The sequence below is a fragment of the Etheostoma cragini genome, chromosome 18 (genome assembly GCF_013103735.1).
Source record: "Etheostoma cragini isolate CJK2018 chromosome 18, CSU_Ecrag_1.0, whole genome shotgun sequence".
Classification (NCBI taxonomy): domain Eukaryota; kingdom Metazoa; phylum Chordata; class Actinopteri; order Perciformes; family Percidae; genus Etheostoma; species Etheostoma cragini.
Window position 1 is genome coordinate 8,016,887 of NC_048424.1, and position 15,340 is coordinate 8,032,226.

A 15,340-nucleotide genomic window follows, 5' to 3' on the forward strand; every position below is an offset into this window, starting at 1 on the left:
GACGCGCGCATTCACATAAAAGAGGCGGTGTTTGCACAGCATGACCAGTCACGAACATCTACCAGAGCTGCATATTTTACATAAAAAGAGCAAACTATAATTCTACATGAATATGAAGGACACATACACGGTTTCACAGGCAAAATGAAATAAAGTCACTGCTTCCTAAAACAGGAAGAAAAGCTGACAAAAAAGCTGACACTTTTAATATGTAAATAACAATGCTTATTAATATCACTTCCTCATTAGTCAGGCAAACGTAAAATTTCAAGCCAATAGGAACATTTAAAATTGATGGGTGGTGGTCAATGTTCATAAAAAAGGACAAGTTTGTGAACGGGCAATCCAGATGTTTACATTGAACTACTGCAATCATTACACAATGTAGCTTTAAAAAATCCTTACTTTTATCATTGTAAAACACAAAAAGTCTTTAGGTTTATGTAATGTCCTCCGCTCGAGATCTAGCCTTCACCTTCACCGCCCTTGGCATTCCATTGACTGCCATTCATTTTGGCAACAGTAAACAACTTTACATCTGAAGCGTGTAAAGACTCTATTTGTCCAGTTCTTATTTTCTAAAGAAACACAGGTATATATAAAAGGCTCCCTTACCTTATACCTCACATTATTGCTCCGTAGCAAATGTTTTTTGTAAATATAGGCCAACGATTGTGTCATAACCACGCAACTTACCGTTGCATAGTAGAGGAATTACCAAACAGTAAAGGATAAGCTTGCAGTTTCAACTTAAATTAGCTGTTTAGGTTTAATTACCAATGTTAACTAGCATTTTAGTTAGCAATAATTAGCCTGCGCCTATGTTATCTCTTAACATATACCTGCGCTCTCTGAGTCATTTTGAAAAGGAGTGACAATAGGTGGGGTGCTAAGAAGGTTTCATTTTTATTTGACTTTTTTAAACTATATCATGTTGTTATCATAGTTAAGCAATTACGTATGGTTTTAGCAATGTACCCCAAACAAAAAAAAGTTCTTGTTTGCTTTCAATGGTGTCCTTGCTTTAAAAATCTTACTGATGGAACACTGACTCATTTGTTTTTCGCAATAAGGACCAGAAATCTGGGGCACGCCGTGAACAATGTTCCGTTACGGTGCGCGTGGAATTAATTCCTAACTCCAAACAACACTAACTGGTTTGTCTTCTTATTGTATTAACAAAATGTACTGTGCAACTTTACATTAATTGCTGCCTGACTGTCTAATTGTTTCCGTGACAAAGTTTTATGAGATGACATCTAATGCAAGACTTTGTTCAATTAAAGTGAATGTGAGGTGACCTGGTTAGCAAGGTCTAACATAACATTGAAAAAGTTAAAAGATATAATTATTTTAATGGGACATTGTTTTATTTGGGTGGTTCCAGTTTAAGTGGTAGTGACTCTAATTGTTCTAATGGGACATGGTTTTATTTGGGTGGTTCCAGTTTAAGAGGTAATTTTCATGCTCTCCATGTTTTTTTTTTCTCCATGTGTTATTATTTTAGCACTTACCTGTTTGCATAAAAATAAAGTGCATTACATATTAAATGTATTATTATTATTATTATTATTAATATGGACTTTAACCATTTTAATGAGACATTGTTTTATGTGGGTGGTTCCAGTTTAATTGGTAATGACTTTAATTGTTTTAATGGGACATTGTTTTATTTTGGGGGTTCCACTTTCAGTGGGCATGACTGTGACTAAAATATGTCTGGTACATCAATATCTTCCAGAACTGTATTTAAGGAGAGAGACAGAAGAAGGGCTCAATCGGCCACGCAGACTCTCACACAAGTGTTCAACTGAGAAATACTGTTGGTGAGTTTTTGATTTTTGCAGAGGTAACATAATGTCTCTTCTGAGCTTAATATTTTAAATGTAAGTTGATATATATTATTATTTATTTAACAATTTATGCAACTATAAACTGGATATTTTGTGAATGTATGATTTAAATGAAGATGTATTTTGTGTAGATAAATGTGTAAAAAGATAATATACATGCACTTCTCAATGCATGTTTATACAATTTCATGCTACTTTTGAGAAATTATTTTGATATTGCACACATTTAAATGCGTTCATAAAATTAAACATCTCCCACAGTTTTGAAGATCCCTCATTATCTGCAATCATGATCCAGTTGGTAATGTATTACTTTTTATTATGTATTAATGTTTTTTCAATGTAGATCTACCCATTCTTTAATAGCACTGTGCCATATTCTGTGATTGTAACATTTTTATTTTCTATTGTCTCTGTTAGCTGAGTGTAGCCATTGTTGCAGGATTGTTCTTTGGTAGGTTCATCTCAACAACTGCAATCCAGTGTCATGATCACAAACAAACATACAAACAAATATACTCAGTCCCAGTTTCAACGCCTTTTCTGATTACCTTTACCAGAAAGCAACCAGCAGCCACCAAAAGTTTGCGTCGAAAGACCAGGTTAGAGATTCTTTACATCGGCAGTTCTGACATTTATAGTACAGACTAAACCCATCATTGGTTCACTTTGTATAGAAAGGTGCAGAAACATGTTTAATTTATCTCAACTTAAATACTTTGGTCCAGGATGCTGGACAGAATGGTTTGACAGAGATGACCCCTCTGGTGCTGGAGACTGGGAAACCCTCGTTGAACTTCGCAAGGAGTACCCAGGAAAGATCTGTGCTGACCCAATAGATGTTGAGGCTAGAACTCTAACTGGACTCACTGTGGCTGCAGCAGGGGATGTGATTTATGTGTAAGTACTGAATGAGGATGAATAATTTTGATGTTTCAAACAATGATTCATCTTGTGTTCTACTGATTGTTTTGCATTAATATTGCTACTACAGTATATTTGTTTGAATACTTGTTGAGATCAAACATGTTTTCACTGTTAACATGTTCATAGTAACAATGCTACTGTATCAGTGGCACATCCTCTAGGCACCAGGAGTGTCCATTAATGGTAACACAGCAAATGGATCTGGAGATAGTGAAGTCCGGACCAAAGTGATGGACCGAATGACCATCAGAAAGATTGACACACTGACATTTTCTTTCTTAGATCCATGCCACTAGCATGCTACTCTGTATTTCTTTTTTCAGAAGTGACACAACTAACGGATTCGCCTGCAGGAACCAGGACCAACCCAATAAAAAGATCTGTAATGATTATCGTGCACGTTTCCTCTGCCCTCCCTCTTTCTGTAAAGGTACTGTGAACACATTCTTTTCATTGGCAATTATGACATTTAAAGTACAGACTAAACCAGTCAGTGGTTCACTTTGTATAGAAACGTGTTGAAAAATGTCTAATCCAACTCAACTTCAATACCTTGGTCCAGGATGCTGGACAGAATGGTTTGACAGAGATGACCCCACTGTAACTGGAGACTGGGAAACCCTCGTTGAACTTCGTAAGGAGTACCCAGGAAAGATCTGTGCTAACCCAATAGGTGTTGAGGCCAGAACTCTATCTGGACTCACTGTGGCTGCAGCAGGGGATGTGATTTTTAGGTAAGCACAGCACAGAACTGCATAGTAACCCTCACTAGCATACATGATAACTTGCTGGTTGTGCTAGAGGAAGAGCCAAAGGATCAAAGTCAGGAGGATTCATCCTCTGGAGACCAAGAATGTCAGCACAAAATGTAATGGCAACCCATCCAATGTTCTTGGAGATATTTCAGTCTGGACCAAGGTGTTGGATCGACTGATGAACAGAAAGATTAAAAGACTTCAGGCATTTCCATTCTTATGAGCCAACAATTAAGTAGACACCGTTATTAGATTATTTTGAGTTAGTGCCACCTTGTACTGAACAAGGATGAATAATTTCAAAGTTTCACCTAATGATTCATATTGTGTTCTATTGATTGTTTTGCATTGATATTGCTACTATATGTGTTTTAGTACCTGTTGGGTTCAAACATTTCATACTCATACTTGTTAGATCCCTGCCACTAGCATGCTACTCTGTTTCTTTTTTCAGAAGTGACACAACTGACGGATTCGTCTGCAGGAACCAGGACCAACCCAAGAAAAATATGTGTAAAGATTATCGTGTTCGTTTCAGCTGCCCTTCCTCTTTCTGTAAAGGTACTGTAAACATGTTCATGTGCAGTGTTAATCTTGATTTAGGGGCTCTGCGTTTAACTAACAACGTAGGTAGGCTTCGCACATTGGTATGTGAAGGTACGGACGCTACACCGTACCCTACGCTGTAGCCTGGCATGCACCTCCCCCGAATTGTAACCATGCGTCGCGGCCCTGCAGACTGCAACCCATGTGATTGGTATGCTTGGCTGTGGCCTGGTAGCGTCTACTTGTATTAGGGTTCTCCCTCCAGGGTTAACTTTTCCTGAGTCAGAATGCTCCAAAGCTAAATCCTGTCACTTTCGGCCTTGCTATTCTTCCAACCTCTTTAAACACACTTGAACATACATGCTTTCTCGCCTAAATGTTTTACCAAAAAAAAGTGATACAGCTCCCATATACTTTGGCCCTCTAGGATGTGCCTGAGGTCACTGGGAACACTCTCAATTAGATTAGAATGGAGCTTTTCTATTTCCGTCCCAGTAAAGCATCTGTAAAAGGATTTGAAAACACCACTGTTAACATATCAGATGGGATACACGCAACACTAGTACCATAGCCATATGTCTCAACTTTCTACAGAAAAATATCCAGAAGAAAAACACTCAGAAAATGGATTTTGTATGAATCTTTTTACTCGTGACATGTCTGTGCGTTTCTCTTATTTCCTTTTGAAAAGTTCAAAGAAAAAGCCCAAAAAGTGAAAAATACAAAACTTCTCAAAAACAAAAACACATCAACATCAATCACACACATTCTTGAAATAACTATATACATAGATTTATAGACATAAGTAATTATAAATTAATGAAAGGGTGAATTGCAATAACTAAGGTCCTGTTTTTGCTTGACACAGCTGCAACCATCAAGTTAAGTTAACTCTCTCCGTGCCAGGAGGCACACAAGGCTTGGACATCACTCCTCCACTGGGTTTGGTTTGCAGCTGCACGTCGTGCTCTGTTCCACGTATTCCAGCCTGCACCGTTACGGTCCATTTCCACCATTCGCCACCAAGTTGTTTTTGGGCGGCCTTGGTCGTCTTGCAATGTGACGTCCGTTGTTTCTGTAACAGGCTTGTTTTCCGGGAGTAGGTTGTTAGCCTTCTGCCCAACCCCCAAGCTTGGAGGGCCAGTGGTTTTCTGTCAGGGTGTCCTTCCCTTAGACTGCGTTGGTCCACGACAACATAGGGTGTAACTCCCCATCCGCCACCCAGGGGGACGCGCCTCATACGCTGTGCAGTCCCAGCGCGAGGGCTGCAACCATCACAGGGTTAACATTTTCTGGTCAAGTTTGGTATTAATCGATTTGTCTTCTTATTGGCTAAACAGTTAGGCGACTGTGTCTGTAGAGATGATACATTAGAATGACACAGACATACTAGCACACAAGTAGAAATCTTCACAACGGCAAGTCAACTTAGGAAGGCAACTGCGCAGGCTTTACGTACTTCCCCTTCTCTTACATTCTTTATGTGCATAAGTTTATAGTTTGAATAGTGTTTTAGCTCTGTAGCGTCACTTCAGCATGTCTCTATTTGTTGTTCCTTGCAGTGTGCTGGACCAAGTGGTTTGACCGGGACAATCCCAGTGGAACAGGGGACTGGGAGGATTTGATTAAACTGAGGAAAGAAAACCCCGGACAAATCTGTGCCAACCCTCTGTCCATTGAGGCTGTTACCACTGACACGCTGACCCCAGCCACCTCCACAGGCCAGACCTTCTTCATGTAAGTTGCTTTATAGGAAAATAATTTGAAATGTTAAATGTACCTTTTACTACCAACACCCCAACATTAGATCACTACTTCTCAACCTCTTTCCCAAAGATTCCAAATCATTAAGATGTAGCTGAGCTTTACTTTACTCTTGGGCTTTGTTTGGGAAAATTTTACTTCTTTATGGTCTTAGGAGTAGGAATCAGGAACAAGCCAATGTATTGGTATTCATAATTTTAAAAAATAAATAATTTGAAATCTTCAATATTTCACATTTGAAAAGAAGTAACATCTGACATCATAAAACAAAATGACTATAAACGGGGGGTAATTACGTTTCATTGATATTTCCCTTTAAGAAACTAGATCACTTTTTTATCATAGTTAACCAAGAAATCCTGGTTTTTGTCATGTATCATTTCAAAAAGAAGTTCTTGTTTGCTTTCAATGGCCTCCTTGCTCTAAATATCATACTGATCCATTACCTGTTTGGAATAATTTTTCAGGTACAATAAAAATGACGGATTTGTTTGCCGCAAAAAGGACCAGAAATCTCGCCAGTGCCGTGACTACAAAGTTCGGTTTGGGTGCCCATGCTAACAAGTTCTGACTCCAGAGCTAAAACTGAGAGGGATAAGAAGACAACATACAACTTTCTATAAATTACATTTTTTTCAAATTTTTCTTGTGATTTTTTTCAAAACTTACTGTGTCTGATAGAAGCATCATAATAGGCCCTTTTCAAAGCAGGAATTTTGACTTGGTGGAAAAAAATGTATAGTAACATTAACGGTGGCTCTGTGTCCCAGTGAGCCATGAAAGTGTGACAGTGAGCAGGATGTGTGATAACAGGACCCTGAAGACTATGCATTTAAATGGAATTTAGCCATAGATAATTGTATTACTTTTACCATATTGTAAGTGTCTTTTCTGACAAAAGGCTTATTATGTGTTTTATCAGTCTCTCTTCTTTCTAGAGATTTTGAAATCATTATCTTGTTATGTGAGAAATCCATTAATAGTTTACAGCAATAAAACTGCTTATAAGCAACAAATCACTGTTGTCATTACATTTTATTTAACTCTCTGCCCAGCTTCTGACAAATGCAAAAATCAGCTAATATGCTTGCTTGGAGTTATGATTATGTGTGAGCATGCATACTTATGTGTTTTTAAGAGATGATGGGAACTTATATTCATCAGTCCATCAATCTTCGCCTGCTTTTTCGGCATCGGGCAGCGGGGGCAGCAACTGCAGCAGGGGACTTACTTACGGGAATTACCAAACAGTACAGGATAAGCTCGCAGGCAGTTTTATCTTACATTAGCTGTTTAGGTTCAATCACTAATGTTAAGTAGCATTTTAGTTAGCAAAAAGGAGCCTGTGTCTATGTTATCTCCTAACATATACCTACGCTGTCCATTTCTGCAACATTGGGAATGATTGAGATTTCTCTTGGCACAGCTACCAGTAGACTTACAACTTTCAGACACGTTGTTCACGTCACAGCTACGTCTTCTATCTCAGTTGGAGGCTGCGCAGTAACGCTGAACCATCACCAAAAAAGTGCTTCTAAATTACTTCACCAGTCTCCGTTGAAAACAATGGCGTCATATTGTCCATTTCTTGTACTGTCCATGGTGCACATACAACAAGTTTGAACATGTATTCAGTTAACAAAAAGTATCACAGCGGCTGCTATGAAATAGTGAGAATTGATTTGGGAGAAAATTGCTGCTTGAGTCAGTAAGACTCTTACAATGTAAGACCATGCCCACGATGGGTGACGTTAGTGATATGAGGATGGATAAGGATATGTTGGCTACAGAACTGATAGACTGGGAAGAAAAACAATACCCCTCGGATAAGTAGTTATCTGGAAATGAAAATACATCTACAGTACAGGCCTCAATATCATCTCCTGACGTATGTTTAACTCCATGCGAAGTAATACAGCTTCTTCATAAACGGGATTGTTGACAAAAGGAAATGCCATGTTTGGAACAACAGGTTTTGTAGTCTGCCCAACACAGTTAATTAACTTGAGTGATCCTGCAATTCTCGTGTGATCTAAGAATCCAGCTGTTGTGCAACGTAACCAAAGTGGGGGACCAACTGATCAACAAAAAGAGACGCCAGCAGAGCGTCTCATACAGAGGGTGAATACAGGTGCAGCTACGCATGTTCTAGTAGAATCACAAAATACAAGTATGAATCTGAAAACCATGTATAATAGGTCTCCTTTAAGTGGATGCATCCATAAGATTATTTTTAGTAAGTGCCACTCTGTGTTTCTTTTTTCAGAATCGATACAACTTCAGGATTCATTTGCAGAAACCAGGACCAACTCAAGAACAAGAGGTGTAATGATTATCCCGTTTGTTTCAGCTGCTTTCTGTGGAGGTACTGTATGAGCACATTCATGTGTAGTGTTATACTGCTAATGTAAAGTGGATTTCTCCTTCTCTTTCATTGTTTGTGTGCATAACATTCATTTAAAGAAGGGCGTTGGCTCTGCAGTTTTCCTTCAGTTGTCTTTTTTTTTGCTCCTTGCAGTGTGCTGGACCAACTGGGTGAGGATCCCAGTGGACTACGGGACTGGGAGCTTTTGAGTAACCAGAGGACAGAAAACCCGGGATAAATCTGTGACCGCCATCTGAACTTCAAGGCTGTTACAACTGACACACAACCCAGCCATCCACATGGTATGCCCTTTAGGAAATACTTTAATACTTTACATGTATTAATTTTACTAGCAACATCCCAACACTAAATCAATGCTTTTCAACATTAAAAGCTCCTTTTCCAACATTTCCAAATAATCAAGATGTAACTGAGCTTTATTTTTATTCTTGTGTCAAAAGCTTTCTTTGGGTAAAATAATATTTTTAGTCAGTCAAGTAAGAAATAGGAATAACCCAATGTATGTGGTATTCCTTATTAATAATAAATATTATTTTTATTTCCATTGGATATCTGAGACATTTGAAAAGAAGTTACATCTCCATCCATCCATCAATCCATCTTCATCGCTTATCCGGCATCGGGTCGCGGAGGCAGCAGCTCCAGCAGGGGACCCCAAACTACCCTTTCCCGAGCCACATCAACCAGCTCCGACTGGGGGATCCCGAGGCGTTCCCAGGCCAGGTTGGACATATAATCTCGCCACCTAGTCCTGGGTCTTCCCCGAGCCTCCTCCCGGCTGGGCCTGCCTGGAACACCCCCCTAGGGAGGCGCCCAGGAGGCATCCTTACCAGATGCCCGAACCACCTCAACTGGCTCCTTTCGACGCGAAGGAGCAGCGGCTCTACTCCGAGCTCCTCTCAGATGACTGAGCTTCTCACCCTATCTCTAAGGGAGACGCCAGCCACCCTCCTGAGGAAACCCAATTCGGCCGCTTGTACCCTTGATCTCGTTCTTTCGGTCATGAAGTTACATCTGACATCAAGAAACACTGACAATAAATGGGGTGATAATAAGGTTTAATTTTTATTTGACTTTTTTAAACTATATCATGTTGTTGTCATAGTTAAGCAATTACGTACTGTTTTAGCAATGTACCCCATCAAGAAGTTACTGTTTGCTTTCAATGGTCTCCTTGCTTTAAATATCTTACTGATGGACAACTGACTGATTTGTTAGCTGCAATAAGGCCCAGAAATCTGGGGCAGGCTATGAACAATGTTCAGTTTCATTGCACATGCAATTAATTCCTAACTCCACACCACACTGACTGGTTTGTCTTCTTATTGTTATAAAAAAACGGAATGTGAAACTATAATTAATTGCTGCCTGACTGTCTAATTATTTACGTGCCAAAGTTTTACTTGTAAGGTGACCTGGTAAGCAAAGTCTAACACAACATTGACACATTGAAAGTTAAAAGCTATAATTATTTTTATTAATGGGACATTGTTTTGTTTGGGTGGTTCCAGTTTAAGTGGTAAGGACTTTAATTGTTTAATGGGATGTTGTTTTATTTTGGTATTCCAGTTTCAGTTGGCATCTCTGTGACAACAATATTTCTGGTATGTTATTTTCTTCCAGAACTGTATTTAAGGAGAGAGACAGAAGAAGGGCTCAATCAGCCACGCAGAAGCTCACACAACTGTTCAACTGAGAAGCACCGTGGGTTAGTCGTTGATTTTAGAGGTAACATAATGTCTCTTCTGAGCTTGATATTTTGAATGTAATTTCATACATATTAATACTTATATAACAATGTGTGCTACTATAAACTGGATATTGTGTGAATGTATGATTTAAATAAAGATGTAATTTTTAATTGAGATGTGTAAAATAAAAAAGATATAAATGCACTTCTTAATGCTGCTTTTGAGAACTTATTTCGATAATGCACACATTTAAATATGTTGCTAAATGCAAACATTTCCCACAGTTTTGAAGATCCCTCATTATCTGCAATCATGATCCAGTTGGTAATGTATCACTTTGTGTAATGTATTATGTTTTTTTCAATGCAGATATGCCTAGTCTTTATTAGCACTGTGCCACATTCTGTGATTGTAACGTTTTTATTTTCTATTTTCTCTATTAGCTGACTGTAGCCATTGTTGCAGGATTGTTCTTTGGTAGGTTCATCTTAATAACTGCAATCCAGTGTCATGATCATATGTACAATTTTGACTCTAAAATCAGAAATATACTCAGTCACAGTTGTCAATACCTTTTCTGATTACCTTTACCAGAAAGCAGCCAGTACCCAGGCAGAGTGCCTCCCTCAGGTTGCATCAAAAGACCAGGTTAGAGTCTTTGCTATTCTTTTAACCTCTTTAAACACACTTGAAAAGACATACGTTGTTAATTCATATTTTTTCTACTTTTAAAAGGGCTAAATACTTTTCTACGTGACATGTGTTTACTTAAACAGGCTCTGAAGACGAATAGGTGTATTTAATAAAACAGTATAGACATTAACAAGAAGATGCTGTCTTACGCTTTTTTCCTTAACAGCAAGCCACGTTCCGAATGCGAATGACAAGTTTCCTCAGACTAGACTCCAAAGACAAATCCGAGAGGTACACCTCGTTATGTTTAACATTTTTAGCTTTCGTGGACAGCTACGTAGTCCATTCCCGTTTTCAACAGCTGTCGTCACAACGACAACAACATACGCATTTGGCTGACGGTCGCCAGTTAACACGGTCTCTCGTTAAACCGGAACACCGGGACGGTGTCTGTGGAGACAATACATTAGAACGACACAGACACACTAGCACATAAGTAGAAATCCACAAGTCCACTTAAGAAGGCAACAGCGAAGGCTCTGCGTATTTCCTCTTCTCTTACATTCTTTATGTGCATAAGTATGTATTTTGAATGGGGTTTCGGCTCTGTAGCATCTCTTTAGCATTTCATTCTTTTATTGTTCCTTGCAGTGTGCTGGACCAAGTGGTATGACCGTGATGATCCCAGTGTAACAGGGGACTGGGAGGATTTGAATAACCTGAGGAAAGAAAACCCCGGACAAATCTGTGCCAACCCTCTGTCCATTGAGGCTGTTACCACTGACACGCTGACCCCAGCCACCTCCACAGGGCAGACCTTCTTCATGTAAGTTGCTTTATAGGAAAATAATTTGAAATGTTAAATGTACCTTTTACTACCAACACCCCAACAGTAGATCACTACTTCTCAACCTCTTTCCCAAAGATTCCAAATCATTAAAATGTAGCTGAGCTTAACTTTACTCTTGGGCTAACAGCTTTGTGCAGGAAAACTTTACTTCTTTATTGTCTGAGGAGTAAGAATCAGGAATAAGCCAATGTATTGGTTTTCATAATTAATTAGTTTATTTGATTTGATTTCTGCAACATTTCACATTTGATAAGCATTTAAATCTGACAAAAAAGACTATAAACGGGGGGTTATTAGGTTTAATTGTTAATTGACTTTAATAAACTAGATCATGTTTTTATCATAGTTATCCAATAAATCATGGTTTTCGTCATGCATCTTGTAAGAAGTTCTTGTTCTCTTTCAATGGTCTCCTTGCTCTAAATATCGTACTGATCCATTACCTGTTTGGAATCATGCTTCAGGAACAATCAAAATGAAGGATTTGTTTGCCGCAATTCGGACCAGAAAACTCGCCGGTGCCGTGACTACAAAGTTCGGTTTGGGTGCCCATGTTGATAAGTCCTGACTCCACAGCTAACACTGAGAGGGATGAGAAGACAACATACAACTTTCGATAAATTACATTTTTCTCAGATTTTTCTTGTGGGTTTTTTCAAAACTTATTGTGTCTGATAGAAGCATCGTAATAGGCCATTTTCAAAGCAGAGATTTTGACTTGGTGGAAAAAAATGTATGGTAACATTAACGGTGGCTCTGTTCTATTTAAGTGAGCCCTGACAGTGTGACAGTAAGCAGGATGTGTGATAACAGGACCCTGAAGACTATGCATTTAAATGGAATTTAGCCATAGATAATTGTATCACTTTTACCATATTGTAAGTGTCTTTTCTGATAAAAGGCTTAGTATGTGCTTTATCAGTCTCTTTTCTTTCCAGTTATTGTGAAATCATTATCTTGTAATGTAAGAAATGAATTAATAGTTGACAGCAATAAAACTGTTAATAAACAACCAATCAATGTTGTCATTACATTTTATTCAACTCTCTGCCCAGCTTATGAGAGTCGTAAAGATGAGCTAATATGCTTGCCTGGAGTTATGATTATGTGTGAGTATGCAGACTTATGTGTTTTCAAGAGAAAACACATAAGTCTGGCTGGAAACACACTTAATTTACTTATCAAGCCCCAACATATTCTCGGTTTTGAGGCCTCGCCCCTACAGTTTACAACATGGCAGGATGTTATCTAGCTAAGAAGCGGCATTTTTTCTTTTGATTGAAACCCTTTCATCACAGGTACACTTACACTAACGTGTGTACTATTTGCCTGCCTGAATACTGGTTTTGAAGGCTGTAGAAAGAATACGGAATGGAAAGAGATGTGGTCAACAGTGTTGCTGTGGCAAATCGGTCTACAGCTGAAGTTTATTTAATTTGTGGATCCTTGACGTATGTAGGCTATTCTCCTAATAGTAATATACAGGCTTATATTGCAATCTCTTTGGCCTATATGTATTGTCATTGTCCATGCCAAGTGCACAATCTGAAGTGAACAGTGCATTGTTTGTGTCTTTTACAATGCAGTTTCTGAGAGTATCATGCTTGTCAACAGTTTCAGTAAAACCATAATAAAAGAATTTCACTGATTTGAGTCCACACCAACACAAGCTCCCTTGAATGTACATTACTAAATGACTAGATTTAGATCACTCAGGGATAAACCCACAGAGAATTATCACTTGATCCCTCAGTTTCCCTTAGCTATACGGAGCTTTTTTTCAGCATTTTTCAGCATTTATGACATTGTTTTAGTCATACGGACATAGTGTTTTTTTTTACCCTCTCCACTTTGTCAGATAATAATATGTCAATGTGTTTACAGCTTGTTCTGCTGACCCCAAGTGCCTAAAAAATCGGCGAAAACAAGTTTTCTCTAATTAACATAATTATTAGATGTAAATGATTAGATGTATTTCTCAAATTGTCTCATTGTTACGGCTTGTTTGGTCTCTTTGTTGTAGTTTAAAAGTAGAATTCTATATGGTAAAACCAGTTTAGTTTAACCTCTCAAGCAGAAATGAGTTTGGATGTTTTCAGGTGTCAAGATGAGTCAATTTGTCTACCTTATATAACCACAACATCTAAACACTTTCTAAAAAAACTGTAATGGTGGTAGGTGCACTAATTCCTATCAGCCACTTGCACCTGAATCATCCTTTCATAGTAGCAGAAATAGCATGACAGCTGCCTTTAACTGCAAGAGGCAGCCAACTTTATGTCTGGATTATGGCATTTGCTTCAGCAGCTGTGCAGTTTCAGCTGTCATCCATCGTTCTGTTAAGACAAAAAAGGTAATCGCTCCAGTTTTAAATGTTCATTATCATCCTATGTTTCAGCTAAACAGTGTAAAGCCCTTCCATCCATGAGAATGTGAACCTCCAACATGTTTTTGCCTGATTGGGGATATGATCTGGTCAACCTCCTAAGGCATGTTGTGACACATTGAGCTCATCTCTTTTAACTGAAGAAGAAGCTAAAATGCTGCAATCAGAGAATTTTGATACAGAATATGTATTTGAACATATTGTGTACCACATGCATCTATTTACGAATTAGCTTGTATTTGCATACAATACAGTCATTTGGAGGTAATTTGATCTCTGAAGAGTATATTTTCAAAGCTGCTCTTATCAATATCCTTATACAGTATAAACAGAGGATCAAATGACCACATTTAGTGTGAAAGGTGTCACTGTTATCCATTAATGATTTGTGTGAAGAAACCCTTACACAAGACTAACTTGTTTGTCCTCTCACTGAAATAACATCATGTGATGTGCAACTTTTCAGTAACCAGTAAGATGCAATCTGATACAAGACTTTGTTTTGCATCAGTTGAATGTCAGGTGAGCGAGTAAGAAAAGTGTAACATAACAATGAAAAGGAAGGTATAATGTAACCACATATGTATGGTCACTTTATGCCTTTGGTTTAATTTTTCATTGTTACTGCTGTGGGATTTGAACACCTTATCTCCAAATAGTGTTTTCTTTTCAACCCTTTTGAGTGTGAGAAATAATGTGCCAACGTATCTTGTTTAGTTCTTTTAATGGGGCATTGTTTTCTTTGGGTAGATCCAGTGTCAGTGGGCATGACTGTGACTACCTGTGTCAGTATGTCTGGTATATCAATATCTTCCAGAACTGTATTTAAGGAGAGAGGCAGAAGAGGGGCTCAATTAGCCACGCAGAAGCTCACACAACTGTTTCCCCTGGGTGAGTCTTTGATTTTTGCAGAGGTAACATAATGTTTCTTCTGAGCTTAATATTTTGAATGTGATTTCATTTATATCCTTATTTACTTAACAATTTATGCCATTATAAACTGGATATTTTGTGAATGTGTGATTTAAATGAAGATGTATTTTAAATTTAGATGTGGAAAAAGATATTATACATGCAATTTCAATGCATGTTTACATAATTTCATGCTACTTTTGAGAAGTTATTTTAAAATGCACACATTTATGTGTATTCCTAAATGAAAACATCTCGTACAGTTTTGAAGATCCCACATTATCTGCAATCATGATCCAGTTGGTAACGTATCACTTTGTATTATATACATTTTTCAAATGTAGATGTACTTGTTCTTTATTAGCACTGTGCCATATTCTGTGATTGTAACGTTTTTATTTTCTATTGTCTCTAATAGCTTAGTGTAGCCATTGTAGCAGGATTGTTCTTTGGTAGGTTCATCTCAACAACTGCAATCCAGTGTCAAGATCATATGCACAATTTTGACTCTATAATCAGAAATATACTCAGTCACATTGTCAACACCTTTTCTGATTACCTTTACCAGAAAGCAACCAGCAAACAGCCAAAGTGCCTGACCTAGTTTACCTCCTTAAACCAGGTTAGATTCTTTTCA

The 15,340-nt window shown here is 38.2% G+C and overlaps 1 protein-coding gene across 9 annotated transcripts in view; it reads left to right on the forward strand.

Moving 5' to 3' along the window:
• Positions 1–1,781: 1,781 nt before the first annotated feature.
• LOC117961661 (cartilage intermediate layer protein 1-like) overlaps positions 1,782–15,340 on the forward strand; it is a 28,025-nt gene continuing 14,466 nt past the window's right edge. For 4 of the 9 annotated variants that reach the window (XM_034900484.1, XM_034900483.1, XM_034900482.1 and 1 more), the window contains exons 1-5: positions 1,782–1,849; positions 2,115–2,154; positions 2,274–2,307; positions 2,582–2,753; positions 3,990–4,096. In XM_034900484.1, the coding sequence (XP_034756375.1) occupies positions 2,143–2,154; positions 2,274–2,307; positions 2,582–2,753; positions 3,990–4,096 (325 nt within the window). In that variant the 5' untranslated portion in view covers positions 1,782–1,849; positions 2,115–2,142. Of the gene's footprint in view, positions 1,850–2,114; positions 2,155–2,273; positions 2,308–2,581; positions 2,754–3,989; positions 4,097–9,864; positions 9,956–10,200; positions 10,247–10,365; positions 10,400–15,121; positions 15,156–15,271; positions 15,326–15,340 lie in introns of those variants that run through there. The other 5 variants (XM_034900488.1, XM_034900486.1, XM_034900487.1 and 2 more) reach the window with 4 other exon arrangements.